The following is a 23,876-nucleotide window of genomic DNA, read 5'->3' as shown; positions in this document are numbered from 1 at the left end:
AGTTTGCTTGCAGCTTGTGTAGACTGATAAATATTTTCTAACTTCTATATATAAATTCACATAACATTCGACAGAACGTTAATAAGCGAATTTTAAACTGTTGATTTACGTTGAATATTTTGTTTGTTTGTTAGTCTGTTTGGCTGCAAATATTGTATATGTGCGTATATATGTATATATATATATATATATATATATGTGTGTGTGTGTGTGTGTGTGTGTGTGTGTGTGTGTGTTTATGAATGTCTGAATATGTAAGTAAGTGTGTATCGTTCGTTTAGGTTTACACATTTATTAAACATACACATATATTTATTTAATGAATATGATACATGCAATAAATTATACAGAGTTATACACTCACATATGCACACACGCACGCACGCACATATATATATATATATATATATATATATATATATATATATATATATATAATATAAGATAACTTTATTTTGTATGTTTTTATTCATTGTATGTTTACGGTCTAATGCATCTAGACACTGAATGATTTACCTTTGTTTATATATTTATAGTATTAAATAACATATTAGCCACCACATTAACATAATTTATTCACCGGTCTTCGTGCGATGATAAGAGAAGTGTTTACATAGTATGTATGTAACTTGTAACTTGATGATTTTTAACGAGATAAGTCGAGTTTATAGTACGTATCCGACTGAAAAATTGTAAGAATACTGAAGTTGATGCTTGTAAGTATGAAAGTGTAAAAAAGAAATTTTTGAAACTTTTCCTAAAAACGAGTTTCAAAACTTGCATTTGCTAATATTTTTGCTCTGACATGTTTTAAACTTTTTTATTATCTCTTTTTATTTGAAATTCTTAAGTAGTAGCTAAGTAAATTTTTAAAAATGTTGTCGCCAACAGGTTAAAGGACATAACGAACATCAAAAGTTTTCATATAACCGTTACTCAGAAAATTTTCAACAAGTAAACGTGCAACATGCTCAATATGGATTATCATTTGTACCAAACCATACATAAAGTCTACATTCATCAGAGGTTATAATTACAAGACTTTATATACAGGATAATTAAGTCAATAGAATTTCAACGAATACTATGAGTTTGCATATTAAGTCAACTTTTTTCTGTTTGATTTCGTCTGATCCGCTTGAAAGCAAAAAAAATCTTTGGTTGCATCTAGATTATTTTTTCGAATGGGTTCTATGAAGTTGAAAAACTAACTAACCTTTTAAAATTAACGATCTACAAATGAATATGTTTGCAAAAATATGGTCAAAAATCAATAAGAAAAATGAATTAAAATAAAATGTACCATTAGTGTCAACACATTCTAATTGTATGTATGTATGTAATATGTATGAATATTTAGTTTTAAACATATAACTTTATCTGTCCGCCAATAAAAGGATATATTTGCATGAGATTAAAAAATGTGAATTTGTGTTAAATTCAACAAATTCAACAACTTTATAAATCAAGGACCAAGTAAATCTTATGCTATCTAATATCCTTCAAATAAATATATCTGTTTGTTTGTCTGGTGCCAACCATCATAAACTAGCATAGGACAGAACATTTTGATGAATCAACCACACACACGCACGCACACACACACAAACGCACACACACAGATACACTTGATATCCATCCGGTGATGTTTACAGGTAGTGAGACTGTGAGATAGATAGATAGTTTAGTTTGCAATTCTCTTGTTGTAAAAGTTAACGTAACGCAATATACTTTCTTCTTACCTTATGCTCTTAAACTGTATACCACACACACACCACAAACACACACACACTCACAATGGTTTTTGAAAAATTATTTTGAAAAAAAATAAATTGAAAAAAATTCATACTCAAAAATAAACTTTCTAATTTAGAATTTTGCTCAGTGAGTCATGAAAATAATTTTTTTGATTATTATTAAATTTTATTTATTCAGTTAAATGCAGAAAAAGTGATTGAATTATTTACCCCTCTTAGTCCGTCTCATCTCATGTTCAACTAACAAATGAAATGAATCAGATTTAAAAAGCGATGATTTATTGCAGAAAATATTAAATCCATTATATCCACAAAATTATATTGCATTCAGTTTTTAATGTTAAATGTCAGAAATATTAATTTTGTTCACAGACACACACACACACCACCACACACACACACACAAACACACCACACACATACGTATCCACAGTATGTGTGTGTGAGTGTGTGTAATGTACACAGTACGTACGTTTAATGAGTGTATGAGTGTTGTTCAAGTGTCTTGTACTTGACCTTATAATAAAATTTTTGGTTTCAAATGCAAAAACTTAAAAATACGTTGAAGTTCGAATAATAATAATAATAATAAATTATTAATGAAAACACTTTTATTTTCACAAAAATTTGACAAAAAAGAAAAATTAAAAGTGTCATAATTAAAATGGGTGGTAGTTGCCTCTGTTGGATCTGCGTAGATCGAAACCTCGACAACATCTTCATACGATTGAATCTTCTCCAAAATTGTCGGTAGTATTATGTTGTGTCGCAATGTACATCTGTTTAGGGCCGTAACCGAGCCTCAAGTTGACAACACATGCTTGTTAGTTTGGCGACCCTGCGTTGCATATCTTTCCCCTTCGGAAGAGGTTGGAATTTGTTGGAAGTTGTTGAATGAGAGCCTTTCTAACAAACCTGGATAAAACATCCGGTAAGTCAGCTGTGAATGTTGACCATTGAATAATATGGATGTTTGGAATATGGTTTTTATTCGTTTCAACTATCGTCCCCTGGCAATGGAGCGATGATAGAGGATTAAAATCTGATTCTTGTTGACCTGCCAATAGTGCTCTAAGTGTAGGTTTTATTTCGATTGAACCAAAAAGGATGTTGTCTATCTTGATGTAGTTGTTGTAAGATTCAATGTGTAAACACCTAATTTCTTTCTTCACTGGTGTGCGTTTTGAGGTAGTTGCGAAGTTTGACTGTTTTATTTGTTACACAAATAAACGTTGGAGTTTACAGAGAAAAGAAGTTTTTCAGCCTTTGTGTTTATTCCATCAAGATCATAATAGAAAAATTAATAATACACATTGCAATATATAACGTAATTTACAAATGGCCTGGACTGTGTTTAGGCCTTTCCACATACCTTACGTTAAATAATGAGTATGCATGTATGTGTGTGTGTGTGTGTGTGTGTGTGTGTGTGTTCCTGCAAAATGTCATCGGAAAGTAGATTATTTAAATGCTTGCAGTACAATGCGATATGACTCAATACGTACTACACACATTCAAGTTCATTGCCAAGTTTTAGATTCTTTACGTGGAATTTGTAAAAGATTAGTATTATTCATCAATTTGAAATCCTAGGTACTCGATTCAAGGTACGATGCTTTACATTCGCTTGTTTATAGCGCAGGCTAGAGTATATTTTTAGTACTACTCAGTATGTTATTTACACGTATTTATAAATAAAAGATCATTTCGTTGGCTAAATGACAACATGAAATATATCTTCAGTCACTTTCTCCAATCGTTTCGTGTCTTCTATTGTTAAGCTTGTTTCTTGTTATGTACAATATTTTTTGATGACAACTTTAAAATTAAGAAATAAATGTTCAGTGCTGGTTAATTTTATGAGAATGGTAAATACATGGTTATTCGTAGCGGAATAGTTGTAGCATTATTGAGTAGTATCGGTGTATCGGTGGCGGCGTTAATTTTCATTTTAAAGTCCAGATAAAAATGCTAGCGCTGCTTTTGCGTCACAAATTATACTCTCATTAGATCGTGCGTAATAAATAATAAACTTCCAATTAAAAAAAAAACCTAGATTGAATGGCGTTGTTTAGCTTCTATAGTTCTATTTTTTAGTTGCTGCTTTACTTAGATTCTTATTTGTTAATTTGCAACTTCAGTGGTTTGTTTTTCATTATATCTTATAAAAATGCATGGTTTCAATTTAGCATGTAGTTTTATTCAGTTTTAGCACGATGATCTTGTTCTTTTTGGTGTTTTAGCGTCTTTCGTTGCAGATGCATCTGTCCTGGCACTAGATAGAGTGTTCAAGAAGTTAGTGTTTTTTTTATTGAAAATCCATTCACGAAGAATAGCTGAGGCGGGCCAGTTTGATGCAGTCCCTCATTACTTTGCCATACTCTTCGGCCTGGACACACAATCGAAACGAGAAGTATTTTATTTCGTCATCATTTTAGACGTGTTTAGAGGCCGGATTACAGAAAATCAAATTCATTCCCCTGTTTTGTAGTGTTTCCCGATTATAGATCTATCAGGTAGTTTAACATTTCTAATGTAAAAAAAACTTTTTTAAGTGATAGATTTAGATACATTAAAGAGAGGGCTAGCGGTTAGTGATTGCACAATCTTTGAAGATTTGTGAGATATATCTTTGTTGATGTTTTCTTCAACAGGTTGAACGATTGACAGTAATAATCTTAATTTGAATTTTTTCTTACTACGCTGAACAAGTACGATCGTCAGAAACATTGTCATCAGATTGTAGTTCACTATTAGGCGTGTTAGTTCTCAACATTACACTCTCCGGGCCTTGAGTAACGATTGCTTCATTTTAAAACTTGCATCGTACACAATATTGCTTGAAACAAGATTTTTACCAGTATTCGTATCATGCGTTGTAATTGAAATAAGATCTGTACGAGTAGACACACCTGTTAATTTTATCACCAGCTATTTATTTGTGTACAATATTTCATTTTTCATTTTTCATTTTTATTTCAAGCCATTTTGTCATTTTTATCATTTATTGTTTCTAACATATTATCCGACATGGAATAAGGTATTATTTTTATATTTGAAATTATAACTGTTGGCTGATGTTGACAAAAATCGTTTACTGACATGTAATTATTTAAATCAAGAATGTCCAGGATTCTATCAAACTTGATATTGCCACGTTGTTTAGTTGGAACTTTTTCTTTTTTTTTCATAATTGTAAAAATTATCAATGTTATTATAATATACTATGGCACTTGTGAAGCAAATAATTTTTTTGGAAGACACATTACATTATATGTGTATTTATATAACTCACATTTAAAACTCATTCATTTGTAACACTGCATGAAAATATTATTAAAAGTCGTTGGATGTTGTAAATATATAAGTTCTAATGTATTTTTTTAAATTTTTTGCCCAGTCAGAGTTTTAGATTTTTATACGCCGAATTTGTGAAAGAATTCATCAGTTCGAAATCTTACTTCAATAAATTGATCTTACTTCAATAAATTCATCAGTTCGAAATCTTACTTCAATAAATTCATGTCTCAAATTTTCATTCAAATTTGTTTTTCATAAGCGTGAGGCAGTTAACAAGACAAAACGCGTAGAATCACGAAGAAATTTACTTTCTTGGCTCGCAGTTGGTTGTAAAAATTAGAGCCTGTTTACCTTTGAACATTTTTCGGGGATTTGATACGAATTTAAAACAAATTTTATGTGTATACATGTGCGCGTGTGTATGTGCTTAATATTATTCTCCGATTTTTGTTTTAATAAGTACCCCGTTCTTCGGAATAAATAAAATATACAGTGAGGTTTTCCTTTACAATTTCTTTACACAAAATATAAAATATCTCAGAAACTCATTTCAATTCAATCATTCAGGACAAATTACATCGCATGAAAAAATTTATTAAATGTCAGGTTGTAAATGTCTATGTGTCTAGGTACTTTGATAAATTCTTTGTTCAACCAAAGTGATTTTACTTTGTGTAATCAGTGGCAGGCATATAAAAGGGAAACTCATTGAGTCTTCATTCAAAATTCTCACTTAATCACGTCGTTTTTGGCATCAGAGGTCAGAGTAACTTGCTTGTAGCAGAAATGTTGGAAAGTGGACAATCTGAAACGACGGTTGCTGGATTCCTACTTGCAAAAATACAGAAAGCTGGTTTGCCAGCCTGAGTTAAACAGGTTCAAAAAAATTTTAATGGAGAACAAATGGTTTCACAAATTGACTAATAAGGAAATTGACATCTTTACGCTTATTATTTTAGCAAGAGAGCATGCGAAATCGAGTGAAGAAAATGAGCTGATGAAACGAATTCATTCGCTCCCCGTAGACGAACAATATCAGCTTTTTAAATTTTTTCAGGATTTATACTTCGACCAAATGTTAGAGAGACCAACACTGCAAGACGAGATATCGAAAGCGGTAATTTCTTGAAGGTGGAGATTAGACTGTACAATACTTTCTACCATTCTTTGGCTCAAAATAGAAAATATGTCTGGATTTACCATAAAGAAAGATTTCGATACGACGAATGTAGTATTTGCTTTGACAAATTCGAAGAAAACTGCTTCGTATACCAACTGAAATGCTCTCACTTATTCCATTTGTCGTGCTTATGTGAGTGGCTTATGCAAAAGACTTCATGTCCTCTGTGCCGCAGTCAAACCGAGTCTATTTGGAGATTCAGGCGCCTATTTCAGGTGGATAATAATGGAAATTTTGTTTGTTCCGCGACAATTGAAGCAATCTATGTTTGAAGTCTGACATTTCATTTACTAATTGAAACTTTTCTTCATTTAGGCTGCCTGCTATTTTATTTTCTTTATTTTCCTTCATTTTATTTCGTTTTTATTTTTGTACTTCATAATTATTTACTTGTGAGCTGAGTCCAGTTTAATTTGTAAAAACTGGGCTATATAAACTGAATTGATTTAATAAAATTATAGTTTTACTTCATGTGCTTTAATAATTTGTACCGAAATATAATTAAGCGACATAAAGTATTAGACTCTTGTGTTTGTGTGAGGATGTGTGTGCGTGTGTATGTAAGTGAGTATGTTAAAACCAAAACATGATGAGTGACACTGAACCGTCAAACATCAAGTAACAAATGGATTAACACTTTGATTTGTCAAGTGAGTATGTATGTAAGTATGTATGTGAGTATGTGCGTGTGTATGTAAATCCGCTGAACCGTTGTATACGTGGCAGATTGCACCGCTGACTGTCCTTATATGGCTTTACATTAAAAGCTTTAAGTTCATGACGGTGATGAGGAAGATGATTACGTCTAAGATGACCATTATAACGGTAATACAATCAAATCCATGATGTTGAACGCTCAAAAAATAATAATGAAAATATTTGAATTTATTAATGAGTTAGTAGTGGTTGCTAAGAAATGAAAATAATAATCGCATCACCATCACATTACCATCATCATCATCACATCACCATCATCGTTGTTATCATCATCACTACATTACCAACATCATTATCATCATCAACAAATGAGTTGTGAAAAAAGTACATTAGCATAGAGGACAATGAAAAAGGTACACAATGGAAAGTGATGATGATGACGACGACGACGATGATGATGTTAATGACAACTATGATGATGAAGATGATGGATGTGAGGATAGTGATGATAATAATAATGATAACGATAATGAAGATGATTTTAAAATAAAGATGGCTTTGGCGTGTGTATGCGTGTATTTGTACGTGTGTGTGCGTGTGTGTACAATAAAATGTTTGACCCGTAACTATAAATAATAAAAACGTTGTATAATAAAACCATCACAAACATTACAATGAAAGAGTGATTAAAATAATTAGTAGAGGGGGATGCATATCAATAAATAATATAGGACAATTTATTATGTAACGTTGGTAGCTAACTATTGTTACAAGCATTACCAATTTAATATATAACATTACATCATCACCATTATCATTGTCTGTTAATTTTTGTCATTTTTATCATCATCAACATCTATGACTATGATGAGGATGATCTTTTTCATCGTCGTATTTTTATCCCTTATATACATCGCCCAACAATTTTGTGTTATTAATAATAATAACATAACCACTCACTTGCCATTGAGTCAGACAGTCAGACGGACAGACAGACAAACAGTCAGACGGACAGACAGACAAACAGTCAGACAGACAGACAGACAAACAGTCAGACGGACGGACAGACAGAAAAATAGACTGACGTTTGCAAAATTACAAATACGTAAATATAAATACACAACCTGCATACATACTCGCTCGACATAAATTACAAACACATGTGTATTTATAAATTGTGTATAAGAGGACTAGACGCATGCATCCTATTCTTTTGTACGTAAATACATACATAGTTATTTGTGTGTTATGTTGTGTGAATTTCCACATAATAAATATTACATTGCAAATGGTTTTCATAGAAATTTTCATATTTGATACCTGAAAAAAACAAATTCTTTTTTATGCTAAATACTTGCGTTTACATTTGTCATTGAAAATAAGGAAATAAACTGACACTCACACACACACACACACACACACACACACACACACACACACACACACACACACAACACACACACACACACACGGACAATACAATCTGACCTACCTAGTACCTACCTACAACAAACAAGCACGTGTAGACATACAACAAAAAGACTGCACAGGAATTAAGTGGAGTCATGTGGAATTATAAATTGGCTTACAACAAACACACACGCTATTAAATGTTACACACAATGTTTGAATATTGACACACACACACACACGCACACACAAACACGCAAGCACGCAAGCACGCACACACACACACGCGCGCGTGCAAACATACACACACACGCGTATATATAAAATAAATATATATATATAAGTTATAATATACATATATTATATCATTATAGCATATAGATATATTTATTTATTTTTTTAGGTTAGAACTTATTTATAAGTCATTCAATCATGATAGAAATTGTTTTTGCCGATGCTTCTTTCTGTTTACAGTGCATGAAAATATCATTAAATATCTTTGCTGGTTGTAATGTACTTTGTTGAATTCTTTGACCAACGAAAGCAAAGTGATCCTACTTTGTGTGGCCACTACATGACATTTAGTCCTCATCAAGGGTTCTAGCTGGCAATCACTTGACTACATCATTCCTCACATCCCTTCAATATAAGAGCGGATAAAATATGCGCATACTATTGTCAGTAAAAATGTTCAAATACGATACGATACGATACGATGTTTTATTTCCTCCCAAAAATGAAGCCAGGATGATTGAGATAATGATCATAGAGAGCTCATCTAGCACAGCCAACTGAACCCAAATGCAAACAAATTAACGTATGTCAAGCAGAAAGTAATGAGAAAGTTGTATTAAAAAAAACAGTATCTCCTTTTTTTTTACATATTTCTTCTGTCATTAAAGTTTAACAAAAACAATTGAAAAATTATTGTGAACATAGCAAGTGATATTTCTTTGCATAAGAAATCATTCCTTGGTCCTCTACAGACAACATGAGAATGCAACAGATTTGTTCTCGAGCTGTTGGTCATCAGATAATTGACACGTCTAGAGTTGTTGACTATTTTAAAACATTCGACAAACGTTGGAGGAACCTTCTTGGAAAGTTGCTTAAAAACAAAAATGGCTCTGAAATATTTACCGATCTGATCAAAATTTAAATTATTAGTGAAGAAGAAAATTTATGACTTGTATGAGTGAGTTGTTTAGACAGCATTATAATCCTTACTGCTCTCTATATCAACATTTTTATTGAAAGATACGCGCCAGCCCACACAATGTTACACATTAAAACATCATAAAGAAGATTCACTTTTTTTTGGAAAGAAGAAATTTATTTTAATATTTATGCTTATTGAGCCGGTTTGTTGGAAATGTGCTTGAATAGAAGCTTTCAAAGTTAGTTTCTGATCTAAACACACTCCAAGGAATTTAACGATTTTACTTTCTAAGATTTCAATTTTTCATTAAATGAATACTGTAATTCAAATTTGCACGCACACTCGCGCACATACACACACACACACACACACACGCACACACAAGTACATACACGAACAATACAATGTGACCTACAAACAAACAAATACAGTGCAAACATAACAACTAAGGAATTAAGTGGAGTTATGTTGAATTATAAATTGACTTACAACAAACACACGCTATTAAATGTTACGCACATTGTTGAATATTGACACATACACACACACATACACGTACGCACATAGCAAAATAATTGTGATATACATGTAGACATAAATACAAATCATATCCGCACCACACACACGTGAATATATAAAAAAAAACACATGTTACGTATATGTATCTATGTGTTGATAAGACAATAAAACAATGAAAAATTTAAACAATTTTGTATTTTAAATTCAAGTTATTTTCATCATTACAATCTATATCCATTTCCAAATATTGGCATGGAACCAAATCTTCTAAAATTGAACTATAGCATTCAACACAATCAACGTACAAGCCAACGACCAAGGAATTATAAAGAAACGAGAAGTAACGCGAAAAAGTTGTGCGTTAAAAACGTTGATGCAATTCAGATGGTTGCTGGTTTGGTTGCTGCTGCAAATTCATGTTATCTTTCGCTTGAGATTCCATATGGAGACCGATATCGTACCGAAATCTATTACCGACTGATAAATTGGTGCTCACTTTCGATGTATTATTACCGCAAATTTTTAAATTAAACGTTATCATTCAGTAACAATCATTTGCCGACATACAGCATTTTGCATATTTATAAAAACATTTGAAGGAACAAAAGAATTTAAAAAATTATAGAAGTACAAATATTTATGAACATACAAACAATCATTTACATACAAAAATCATTCACATCGGAACAAACATTTATATATATACACTATATTTTTGCTAATAATTACATACATAAAATACATACATAAACACACATACAAACAGAAACACTTCACAAACATTCAAACTTTTACACACACGCCTACCGCAAAAATATTATGGCTGTTGAACTTTCTGGTATGAATAACTGAAAACATTACCCAAAAATTTAAACAAACAAACAATTAATTACGTGAAGACCAAACGGTTGTTGTTTAAAAAAATTATTTTATCTTTGTTTTACTATTGTCATAATAACATTTCTTTGTTTATTTTATTATTATTTATATATTTATTTACGTTGTCATTGCTAGTTTTTATTTTGTCGGCTTTCTTTAATAAATCAAATAATACATATATAGGTTTTATGTTATTGTTCAAAACTTTTTTGGACTAAGTCCTGAAAACGTTTCGATGATTTTTGTTGTTGTTTATGTCCGTGGGGCGGTTAACGCACTGTGAAGATGCCAAGAGTTTAAAACGTCTAAAAAAAACAACAAATAATAAATCAGAAACAACAATATATAAAGAGCAAATAATCGTATTTTATTAAAAAAATGTCGAAACTTTCAAAAAATTTAAAAAACTTCACAAAATGTTCATCAATTCGTCAAAGTAGCGGAGCCTAGCGGCATGCATTTCAAACAAACAACTCACATCAGAGAATCCACATCAACATCAGTAGTGCAAACCACATGTGTTGACGCGTTTATGTACGTTGGCTCTCTACACACACACGTACACACATATGCAAACACAGAAACAATCACACACACACGCAAACATACATACAAACACACTCACACACATCTAAACATATGTATGTACAGTACACGCGCTTGCAAACATACCAATCAACTTATACACACATACACATATGCACACATACAAACAAACACATACATGCACGTACACATATACGCCTGGACAAAAAACGAAATATCTGTGATATTTTGCCATTTAAACCATACTTTTTCAAAATGTAATTGGTATTGATAAGAAGCTTATTCATAAAAGTTTACAACACACATACACACCACACTCACACATACTACACACACATACACGCACACACACACACACACTTAACTTATCTAATACAATCAGTTTTATTAGTGTTATTTCATATGTGAAATAAGAAAGAAAAAATAATAGACTGAAACAATTGTTGAGATTATGGTGGTTGTGGTGTTCATTGTTGGAATGATGATGATAGATGAAGATAATAATTATAGTGATGAGGATGAGGAGGATGACGACGATGAGGAAATGATGATGATAATGATAATGTGTTTGCGTGTCTGCCTATGTATGTCTTTTTGTCTACGTTTGGATACGTAAATGATGCCAGTTTGTTCATTTTTGTACCAGTCTAGAGAGATTTAATAACAAGTTTAAATGGGGCGCTACAATATCCAGCATTACTTTGTAATATAATATAGATGCACACACACACCACACACACACACACACACACACACACACACACACACACACACACACACACACACACACACACGTATACACAGCTATGTATCAGTAATTTTCTTTAATGAATATGCTGATAGCGTTAATGTGTTATGGTAGTGTTATGGTGATAATGTTGTGATAATGTGATGGTTTTGTTATTTTGTTATTACGTTACAACATTCAATTCGGTTAAATCAGTTTGCACCCGTCATCTTAATTAATAAATGTGCTATCATCATCTTTCTTTTTATATCACCATCATCATCATCCCCACCATCATCATCATCACCACCATTACCATCATCATCATCATTTTGATAAAGGCATATTACCATTAGTACGACCCTTGGATGATATTTGTTATTTAATCAATTCGAATGGTACTATATATGAAAAAATATATAACATCTCTGCTAACAACATAAATATTTACGTCTAAAAACATCAACAGTACCTCAAAATAAACACCACTAACAACATTAACAAACACAGCATCAAACATACCTTGAAATATCACCCATGACCTTGCTTCATTATTAATTCCAAGAAATTTAATAATTCGGTATGTGCCTCGCCTGGGTTTGACACGATTTCAAGTTTAATTAACGCCTCACAATGCGATCGCCTTCTCACGAGACTACAAACACACAAGCATTTTTTTTAAAAGTGAGTAGTTACGTTCGGAAGTTCAATTTCATGAATGGTTAACTTTAAACAAAATTCAATCCAACATCAAACATCAACTAAATTTGAGAGCAAAATATCGAATAGATCTCCCCCGCTGATTTCAAGATCATCTGCTGACGTAATCTAATAAATAGTTCTATTCTGTCTGACCGGGTGATCATATGTTTGTGGAAAGACATCTGGCGCGTTCTACGCCATCTTTTATTTGTCTGTCTGTCTGTCTGTCTGTCTGTTTCCATCTGTCCTTCTATTTGTCTGTCTGTTTCCATCTGTCCTTCTATTCGTCTGTCTATGGAATGTTATTGTGATCAGCTTAATAATAGAAAAGTTACTTCGTGAAAATAAATTGATTCAAATACCTCAAATACCTCAAAGAAATATGATTATTGTGAACATCTGATAATATCCGTTTAACAAATATCAGCCGAATTGATTAATTTGCGTAATAATCTTGAACTTCTTAAAAATGTCTGGAAATCAAAATGCTCAATCGGCAATTTTAGACATGCCTACGTTGTACGTAACGCCTACCATTAAATCTTTTTCGTGAAATACTAGATTACATCTTCTCTATTGTAACAGGTAACGTTATTTCATTATATATTTTGGTTTTTATCGAGAATGACTCATGGCTTTATGTGTTGAATAATATGTAAACTTATATTATGTCTGTGACAATTAGACGTACCTTACGAATCTATCTGTGTTGTTTATTAGTGAAGCTAGTTTTATATATATCGCCATTTTTGCATTATTAAAATATTTCGTATTTTGATAATAATTAAATAAACATTATTTAAACTTAATTGTTTGTTATTGTGTTTATTATATCTCGCTCCAGTTATCAGAACATATCATAGCAACCTCAATGTTTTGAACATTATGTTATAAATTATCGTTGGTAAGGCGATTGTTGTTTAACCGAAAAACTTTTAGTTTTCTAATTGTCGTTGTTTGTTCAGCCAGGCTTTTTAATATAAATTTTTGACAAACGAATATTTTGAATGAATGATTAGAATCTTTTAAAATGCGTCAAATTATATTTTAATAAATCTGAATAAATTTGAAGGAATAATTAGCAACCAGCTAACATGAAAAATAAATAAAAAGTTGAGAGTGATATCAATAGAAGAGTGATTCCGTCTGCAAGTGAATTTCAACCGAAGTGCTGCCATTTTTCATTTTCTCCATTTCAACATCGTAGGTGATTTCACACTTGGCAAAATAAGGCAAAGTGTAGATGACAACTTTTATCCTTGTGATGAATCTTTGCTTTATAATTTTTGTATTCAAAGTTTCGGCAGGTTAAGGTGGGTTTCTTAGCCATTTTTAAAAAGTAGGAGAACTGCTGATGTCTGACAACGGCATATTGTTGATCTTTCGTTAGCATTCGAAAACGGTTCATCCAATCACAGTTGTTCTCCTCTAAATAATCCTTGCCCGATGCAACAAACTTTGAAATGTTTTTTATATCATCTGAAGAAAAAGCGAAATCACCATCTTTTGATATTTTGGAAGCCAACAACATTTTGAAAGTTTCTTCAAAAACCGACGACTTGAGCCATGCAAGATATTTTTTCATAATTTTTGAAGAAATGTGTTTAACATTCTCAAATTCTTCTCCAGAGTTACTCATTTTTCCTTTTGTGAAACTATTTCTGTAGACCTACTTGATTTAACGAGATAGTAAATCGAATGATAATCTATTTCGTTGACTGCACACGTATATATATATATAAATATGTGGGCACACAAAGTTTGAATGATAATCTATTTCGTTGACTGCACACGTATATATATATATAAATATGTGGGCACACAAAGCTGCTACGAATAATAATTTTACAATTAACAATTCTAACTCACAAAAGCTCCTTGTTAAAAATCAGTTCCTTATTTTTTACAATCGTACTTAAGTATCTTTGTTCAGCCGTGCCACAATGGATCAACTCAATTAACAAACTTTGGTTAATAAACTTTGTATCGCATCGTTGAAATTTTGTATCACATCCAATTTATTTCGAAATCCAGTTGAGAAAAATTAATACATCAAGTATAAACAAAATTTTAAAACCGTTTACAACCAAAAATTCCCTTAAGTTATTTAATGATTTATGATGAACGCTTTCATCAGCACATCGTCAACTTTATTTGAACTTCATTTTTTATTGTATTGAAAGATGAAAGAAAATTACACTTTACACTTTGGCATGCATTTCATAAATGGTTTAGTTTAAACAAAATTCAATCCAACATCAAATATCAAGTTTATTCGACATACGCCGCAATCAGCTAACATGAAAAATAAATAAAAAGTTGAGAGTGATATCAATAGAAGAGTGATTCCGTCCGCAGGTGAATTTCAACCGAAGTGCTGCAATCTTTCATTTTCTCCATTTCAACATCGTAGGTGATTTCACACTTCACTGCCAACTTTCTTCTGCATGTCGGACACGTAGTTCTTCTTTTGGTCCACTGAGACATGCATGAGAGGTGGAAGGCGTGCTGACATGGCAACTTTCGAACAAACTGGCCCTCAGTAAACTTCTCAATGCACACAGCGCATGAATCGTCTTGGAATTTCTTGCGGAAATAAGGTAAAGTGTAGATGACATCTTTCATGCTAGTCGAACTTTTATCCTTGTGATGAATCTTTGCTTTATAATTTTTGTATTCAAAGTTTCGGCAGGTTAAGGTGGGTTTCTTAGCCATTTTTAAAAAGTAGGAGAACTGCTGATGTCTGACAACGGCATATTGTTGATCTTTCGTCAGCATTCGAAAACGGTTCATCCAGTCACAGTTGTTCTCCTCTAAATAATCCTTGCCCGATGCAACAAACTTTGAAATGTTTTTTATATCATCTGAAGAAAAAGCGAAATCACCATCTATTGATATTTTGGAAGCTAATAACATTTTGAAAGTTTCTTCATAAACCGACGACTTGAGCCATGCAAGATATTTTTTCACAATTTTTGAGGAAATGTATTTAACATTCTCAAATTCTTCTCCAGAGCTACTCATTTTTCCTTTTATGAAATTATTTCTGTAGACCTTCTTATTGTAACGAGATAATTTCTTTAGACCTACTTATTGTAACGCGTTATTAAATCGAATGATAATCCATTTCGTTGACTGCACACGTATATATATATATATATATATATATATATATATATATATATATATATATAAATAAATATCTGGGCACAGAAAGCTGCCACGAATAATAATTTTACAATTAACAATTCTAACTCACAAAAGCTCCTTGTTAAAAATCAGTTCCTTATTTTTTACAATCGTACTTAAGTATCTTTGTTCAGCCGTGCCACAATGGATCAACTCAATTAATAATTTTTGATAAATAAACTTTGTATCGCATCGTTGAAACTTTGTTAATTTGTATCACATTTAATTTAGAATCCAGTTGAGAAAAATTAATACATCAAGTATAAACAAAATTTTAAAACCGTTTACAACCAAAAATTCACTTAAGTTATTTAATGATTTACGATGAATGCTTTCATCAGCACATCGTCAACGCTATTTGAATTTCATTTTTTATTGTATTGAAAGATGAAAGAAAATTACACTTTACACTTTGGCATGCATGCTTACATACATACAATAAATGCATTCACACTAACAACATTATGCATCCATGCACGTACACATACAACACAAACACAACAATACACATTTTCATAAAAAAGATTAACGAGTTCAAGGTAAGTGCCCAATGGCATGCACATTTTGATGCACGTAAAAACAAACGTTTAATTTGAATGAACAGATAAGCGTATACAAAACACCTGTGTATACAAATAAGTGTATACAAACAAGGGCATACGATACATTGCGTGCAATTAACGTTCACAAACGAGCTCACAAAGATGCAAATGTACACCACAAAACCAACAGACAACTTTGTATCAATTAAATGTTATTGGAAGAGTATTGGAGAAAGAATTTAATTAGAACGGAATGACCCACTTCCACTTTAATTGCATTTTTTTTCATTCTTATCAGTATTCACCTTTATCGCTATGAAATTTTTTACCTGGCGTTTTAACATCAGAAGGTATTTTAGTATTAAAAAAGGATATGGTAAGTTGTATATTTATTTGTTGTGTAATTATATATTCGAACATGTGCTGTTGTTTAATCTTAAATATAAGCTGATAACATAAACAAAAACCGACTGAGTGCTATCTACATGCGGGTTGCAATCGTCAAATTGCACAATATCATTACACTGATAGTGTGAACTAATAAAATGCAAGAAACTCTGCATCGCTCTAGTGTAGTGCTGTATATACGTCTGATGCGATGTTGAGAAGAATAATGATACTAGCGTTATAAAATAAGACAAAAAAAAAATTGAAACACATTCACACAAAAAGTGAAAGTGTAAAATTAGTAAGAGAGAAAGAGAGTGAGAGGGGGTAAGAGGCAGAAAAAAAGAAGGAAAGTGAACGTAAGAGCGAGCGAGAGATAGCTTTAGAGTAGGATGGTGGGATGGACAAAGATATAAAAATTTTATTATTGAATGACATCATTTCATTTTAAGAATGTGTTTGAAAAATGAGTTCTGTCTGTTACTGAAATAAATATTCATTACATTAATTTTATTCCTTCGTTCGTTATCGTCGTCTTCATCATTACTGTTTAGAAAGTATTTATCTTTTCACTATCTTTTTATTTCTTTCTGTCTCTCTCTCTCTCTCTCTCTCTTTCTCTCTCTCTCTCTCTCTCTCTTAGCCTGTCTCTTTCTTTCATTCATATGACGCGGCACATAAAAATGTGTCCATGGTATTGATAGAGGGGCGCATCCCCCACCAGATAATTAAAGAAGAAAATGTTGGAAATTTAGCAAAAGAAGGTCATCAACTTTAAATTTCGACAATCATTCCTCAAAGAAAATGGGAATTAACTGAAATTACGGAAATTAGCGATCCGTTCCTCCGTGTGTGTGTGTGTGTGTGTGTGTGTGTGTGTGTGTGTGTGTGTGTGTGTGTGTGCGTGTAGTGTGGTGTTGATTTAACATAGGAATGAAAATTGTATATGAAATGTATATTTGCTTCGTGTGGCGTGTGTGTAACGTGCAAATGAGTGTACATGCGTCGTGTCGTTTGGATTTCATATACAAATTTGAAAAATAATAAGAAAGCACAGTGCTGCTTTTATTATAACTGTACAAAAATAAATTACACTTTACTTGGTTTTGACTATTTTAACCTAACCTCACTACGACACGATTGGTGATAATAATAATAATAATAATAAAACACAAATAATATAAATAATAATAACAGCAATAGTTGTTTTTGTGATTCATATTATTGTTAGTTCTTTCTTAATATTAATGATACAACAGTAAAAATTAAAGTCGTTCATTAAGTAAGTCATTAGATGTGATGTTATAACTATAACTATATACGAATAGCAAACAACATAACCACGTCTTTAATATTAAGAACATTTAAACATTATCTATAATTAAAATAACTTATGTTTGTATATAGTGATATATACTAAAATATTAAACCTATCATTATGTGTCTATCTATAGTGAGGACGTATCCAAGAAGACAATTGTTGCTGTTGTTCAATATGGATTAATCATTTAAAGTAATATTGGTCGCGCTACTAACTATTCTTGAATGAAGTCGAATGAAGTATGTTTGTCTATTATTGTATCTGTTTGTATGCGTGTGTGTGTGTTTGTTTGTATGCGTGTGTGTGTGTGTGTGTTTGTTTGTATGCATGTATGCACTGCTTCGGTTGACAGCGTGGGAATATTCTGAGCAGAAGACTTGCTAGTGAATAGCTCCCTACTTTCATTAGATAGTACATTTACGTGAATGTAGCCAAGTACTTAAAGCTTGTCGAATTAATTATTTTAAACTTGAAAACTTCAATGGTTTTTATATGAAATATTGTTTTTTTTTTGAAAGATGTTAGAACTGTTTTAATTAATAATTTTTGAGCGTACCTAGTTTAGTAGTTTTATTCATTTAATTTGAATTGGATTGAATATTGGTAGTATTAATTGTAAAAATGCGGACAAATTTGGGTGTTGAAACTGTGATGGGAATGATTGTACTGTGCACGACGCGTGCATTTGACGACGGTTGTCACTTTTTGAATTTAATTTAAATTTTTTTGTAGATGACATTGGATATAAATTTTACAAGATAGACTTTTCAAAATGATCAACATAAAAATAATTGGAAATTCAGTAAATTATCAATATTTAACAAATATTGAATTTAAAATTAATTTAATACATTTTAAACATTATTTAAAATCGAAATATAAATAAATAACCCTATAATTCTTTAATCACACCACACAGCAATCGAAGAAACGCTCACCTACACTTCCAATCTAACCAACCTGAGTTACATCTTCACCACATTTCCGCATGGTTTCCAGAACCATTGTAAAACAGACAACGTAACTAGCTCCGGCTCAGCTTTTTGTACGGAAAGAAACTCAATCTTACTGGAAATCTGGAATGAAAAAATGCTTGAAGACTGTGCGAATTTCTTTCCTAATTTTGCATTATGTTTTAACAGAAGTATCCTATCTAGAGTTTTGATAAATGCAGTTTTAGAACCAGAAAATAACAAGTGGTACTGGAAGAGTAATGGTGAGTCATATTCTTTACGATAATTTTTTAACAGAATAATATTTATGATAAAAAAATAAACTACATGTATAATATAAAAAAGTTGTCATTTTGTTTTTCATTTAGGAGTTTCCGTAAATTTTAGTTTGTTTGCACCAAATATTGAAATAGTGGGAACAAGTAATTTAACAGCTTTTTTAAAAAAAGATGGCAACACGTTCATATTTCAAGCTAAAAGCTCTACTACTCCATGGCCAGTTATCTGCATGAGAAGTAAGATAGAACACTTATAATTGTTTTGTTGACAGAAAACTTATAATTGTTTTGTTTCAAAATTTTCAGAAATTATTGTTAAATTCAATCATACCCACTCTTAATTATTATAAGGTTAAAACTGATTTTCGTAACATTTCAAGACAAGACAGATGATGTTGCAACACGGGCACCACCACTGACACCACTACCAGCATCATCCACAACACCATCACTACTCACCACAGAATTGCTTCCAAAACCATCAATCAGTATTTCAACTACAACAGCTTTTAATCGTAACAACAACAACACTGACAACAACAACACCAATGACAACAACAACGTGAAGAATTCAGAAGATGGTGAATTTTTTTTTATCATTTAAATAAATTAATAAAAAATATTGTTAACCGTTTAATATCGCAAACATTATGTATTTTATAATTGAATTGAAACCATGTTTAAAGGTTCCAAAACCTCTAGCGTCGTTGGGGCTCTACTTGGCGTCGCTCTCTTCGTCATATTGGTTTTAACCATTGGCATCGCAATCAAATGCTACATCAAGTTAGTCTTGCTAAGATTTATTTTAAAATAAAAGTTACAAACGATTGCATGATATTGCTACTAATGTACACCAGTTTACAAATTATGTTTCGGTAAATTGACTCAAGAAAAAAATAAAATGATTATCTAACAGAAAGCAGTCGATGCTGCAAGAACAGGGCGCTTATGCTGACTTTAAGTTCGTGAATGTTTCTCTCGAAACCCAGTCACAACAGCAGCAACCACAACAACCACAGCAGCAACAATCAGAACTAGAAAAACAACGACAAAGAAGATTGTCCAACTGCTACGATGCCATCTATGACGTCCTAGATCCCCAACAACCGGAAGAGGTTTCAGTCAAGCCGGACATAATCATCGATCACGTCTACGAGAATTCAGAAGGTCGTGATACCTATAAAAAAGCAAAAGATGTTGAGAAGGAGAGAGTTGTTGAAGAAGAGAGAGATGCTGAGAAAGAGGGAAGTATTGAGAGAGTGGAGAATATTGGGAAGGAGGTAGAAAATTCAAAATTGTGAAGTGTTACGAAAAAATGCTAGACGTTAAATAACATTACAATTTTTGTTAGCCAATTTTGTCGAGTGATGTCAGTCGGTGGTTTTGTTTTGATCTTCAAGTTTCTTTTTTTTTGGTTTCATTGGCTTATTTTTGGTGTATGTTTTCTTTTTCTCTATTTAACCCGCTTTATGTAACTAGCAACAGTATTAATTATTTAATCTTAACATTCAAATTTATCTTAATTGAAAAAAGCTTATTGAAATAAACAGCTTTTTGTTACACACTCGAGTTTATAAATTGATAAATTATTAAATTTTATTTGCGTCAGTTCATTGACGTATTAAACTCAGCCAGGGTTAAAATTTTTCGTAACCTGTTCAGAAAATCACTACGTAGACTCTCCACATTGTAGATAAAAATGTTAACGTGCACATGCTAACATGCACGCATAAGCAATTTTTATTTATTTAAAAAATTTATAAAGCGCCAATTAAAAAAAAAGAAAAAAGCAATGCATTTCCTAAATAATCTAGGCACGCATATACACCAATACATAAAGACACACAGAAGCAAATTTACACACATTCATTCCAGTCAGTGAAACAGACGGACCTCTCAAAGTATTTGCATTATAAAGTGCAGTGAGGTGTTTAGCGTAACTAAATTACTTTCTGCAAATTTTTTTCCAACACTTTATATATCTTTATTTGCACATCTGTCAACACACGTTTGCACGTGTGTTTCCATTCAATACACACAAACGCGCAACATTCTTTAAATATAACGTTTATATAACACAATACTTTGTTAAACAATTTATGTTCATTGTCTGTTTATTTCGTGAATTTATTTTTGTGGAAGAAAAATGACGTTTTCCATCTTAAATGTTATGATAAAATACAAAATTTTTATAATTAATTAATTTCTAACGTTTCTATCACAAATTCAAGAATAGATACTATATGTAAGTACGTATGAACTACGATTGTCGAGAAAATTCTAACAAATTGCACAAAAATGTAAGTGAATGAGGAGTAGAACTGAATACAAGCAAAATAATTAGTAAAGAAAAAGTGGTTAAAAATGAAGGATAACCTGAAAATATATATAACGAAATATTACGTTAGATGACAGGCTTACACAACACACACACACACGCGCGCAAATAATTTTGTGAGAAACTACCTATGATAATGACGTTGATAACAATGGCAAGGATAAAGGTTTACCAACGTGTAATAGCACTGATGGTTAATGAAACAAAATATTTTGATTCAATCGATAGGTGTTTAAAAAATTTGTTCCTCTAGTATTTTTTACTTTTACATAAAATTTTTAAAATAGCTTTTTTAAATTTATTCGATCATCGGTATAAATAGTGAATAAAATGTAAATAGATTAACTTTCGACACTCCCAACTACAAAAGAAAACTCAGCACCACAATTTTTAATTTTTCGGATTCTTGAATTCATACTTACTAACCAAAACCGGGAAATTGGTTTGGTACAAGACAAAAAATTTTGCAACTGCATTCTATTGGCAGTTTAAAGGTTTAATTCTATTCTAAACAAATTTTCGCATCGCTCATCAAGAAGTTCCAAATGAATACAATTGATACAATTTTAATTGATACAATTTTGGCTTGACGATGAAAATTTCAACTTACTACCAGACAAGAGGTTTTGTATTCTCATGCTAGATTATAGAAGAACGTTTAATTGCTTGGTAAGCGTTATTCGTTTTTAAAATTTTGGTAAAATTGCTAGTGTTGTTATTATTGCTGTTAGTGCTTTTACATGGCATGAGCAATTTTTAAATAACAGTCAGAAAATCAGAAAAAAGACCGTTTTATGTAAAAAAAAATCGCCCAAAAAAGGTCGACAGCCACACAAGCACAAACCTTGGCCACCCGTCAAAATTTAAACGTTTTCAAAAAGTTGCCTAGATCCACCACTGGTTGCTGTTATTACTTTTATAGCTTTTTCAATTTATTATTCATCTTATTATTATTGTTATTTATTCATTTATCTAGAATTAAATAATTAATTTTTTTTATATTATTTAAAATCTTCGGATTAAAATCAACATCGTAATTTTAAACTTTGGTCCCTAGAGTTCCCAAAATTTTCATTCTAAAAGTTCAAGCAATATCGATACTAAACTGGCCGGATGTAATCGTGAGAAAGCAACATTCGTTTGGCTATTTAAATAGTTATACAAATGGCTATTTAAATGGTTACACAAATGAATATTTAAATGGTTATATAAATGGTTGTGTAAATGGTTATACTAAATGGTTATATAAATGATTTTATTATATATATAAAATATATACATATATATATATATAAGATGATTCTAATTCATAAAGGAAAACTCTTGCCAAAAAAATGAACGCTTGCTAAACAAAAATCCACATTCAGTTTTTTACGAACATCGATGACTTAAAGGAAGAGAGGGAGTTACGGCATGAAGAAATGAAAAGAAATTAAACTTTTATTAAAAATTATAAAGACAATCAAAGAGATTACTGCGACACACGTGCAACCACGTAACGCAACAATGACGTCATAAATACGTCATCAAGCCAGCGACAACATTATAACGACAACATCATTATTACAACACTACATTATCATTATTACATTATTACAACATTACAGCAGCAGTAATAAATTATTAACCATATCATTGATAAACAGCTATCAATTTTTTTTACATTACCATCACCATCAAAACAATAACAACATCGTCGTCATAGCTATGACGTCATCATAGCTGTGACATCATCAACGAAACTGGCCACAAATTGTTACGTTTGATGCTGTGAACCAATATTATTTTCAATCATTATTTTATTTAAAGTGATTACCATCATCACCGCCATCATTACTATCACCGTTACAGCCATGGATATAATCATTATCATCATCGCCATCATCGTCGTCGTCATCATAACCGTCTTCGTTATTATTGTCAATGGGAGTATGATTTTTTTTTTTTTTGATTATTTATGCGTCGTTGTTGTTGTTGTTGCTACTGCTGCTGTAGTCATATCTTTATCATATCTTTCTCATCATCATCAAAA

At 31.5% G+C, this 23,876-nt stretch overlaps 4 protein-coding genes across 4 annotated transcripts; 2 read left to right on the top strand and 2 right to left on the bottom strand.

Annotated features, from left to right (window-relative positions):
* Positions 1 to 6,266: 6,266 nt before the first annotated feature.
* HELRODRAFT_73840 (hypothetical protein) lies at positions 6,267 to 6,509 on the top strand (the record flags this gene model as incomplete). Its single annotated transcript, XM_009014297.1, has 1 exon — positions 6,267 to 6,509. A coding segment is annotated over one exon (243 nt), but the record flags the coding sequence as incomplete, so codon positions are not given.
* A 7,540-nt stretch (positions 6,510 to 14,049) lies between these two features.
* HELRODRAFT_168435 (hypothetical protein) lies at positions 14,050 to 14,475 on the bottom strand (the record flags this gene model as incomplete). Its single annotated transcript, XM_009014296.1, has 1 exon — positions 14,050 to 14,475. The coding sequence occupies one exon, from the start codon at positions 14,473 to 14,475 to the stop codon at positions 14,050 to 14,052; it is 426 nt and encodes a 141-aa protein (XP_009012544.1).
* A 692-nt stretch (positions 14,476 to 15,167) lies between these two features.
* Positions 15,168 to 15,860, bottom strand: HELRODRAFT_168434 (hypothetical protein; the record flags this gene model as incomplete). The annotated part of the gene is made up of 1 exon (XM_009014295.1): positions 15,168 to 15,860. The coding sequence occupies one exon, from the start codon at positions 15,858 to 15,860 to the stop codon at positions 15,168 to 15,170; it is 693 nt and encodes a 230-aa protein (XP_009012543.1).
* A 1,785-nt stretch (positions 15,861 to 17,645) lies between these two features.
* Positions 17,646 to 21,199, top strand: HELRODRAFT_190500 (hypothetical protein; the record flags this gene model as incomplete). Its single annotated transcript, XM_009014294.1, has 7 exons — positions 17,646 to 17,718; positions 19,195 to 19,491; positions 19,597 to 19,743; positions 19,887 to 20,051; positions 20,193 to 20,289; positions 20,423 to 20,786; positions 21,116 to 21,199. 7 exons carry the CDS (start codon positions 17,646 to 17,648, stop codon positions 21,197 to 21,199), a joined length of 1,227 nt encoding a protein of 408 aa, XP_009012542.1.
* Positions 21,200 to 23,876: the final 2,677 nt, after the last annotated feature.

This window comes from Helobdella robusta, assembly GCF_000326865.2.
Source record: "Helobdella robusta unplaced genomic scaffold HELROscaffold_13, whole genome shotgun sequence".
Taxonomy (NCBI): Eukaryota; Metazoa; Annelida; class Clitellata; order Rhynchobdellida; family Glossiphoniidae; genus Helobdella; species Helobdella robusta.
This window is presented reverse-complemented; position numbering and strand designations above follow the sequence as displayed.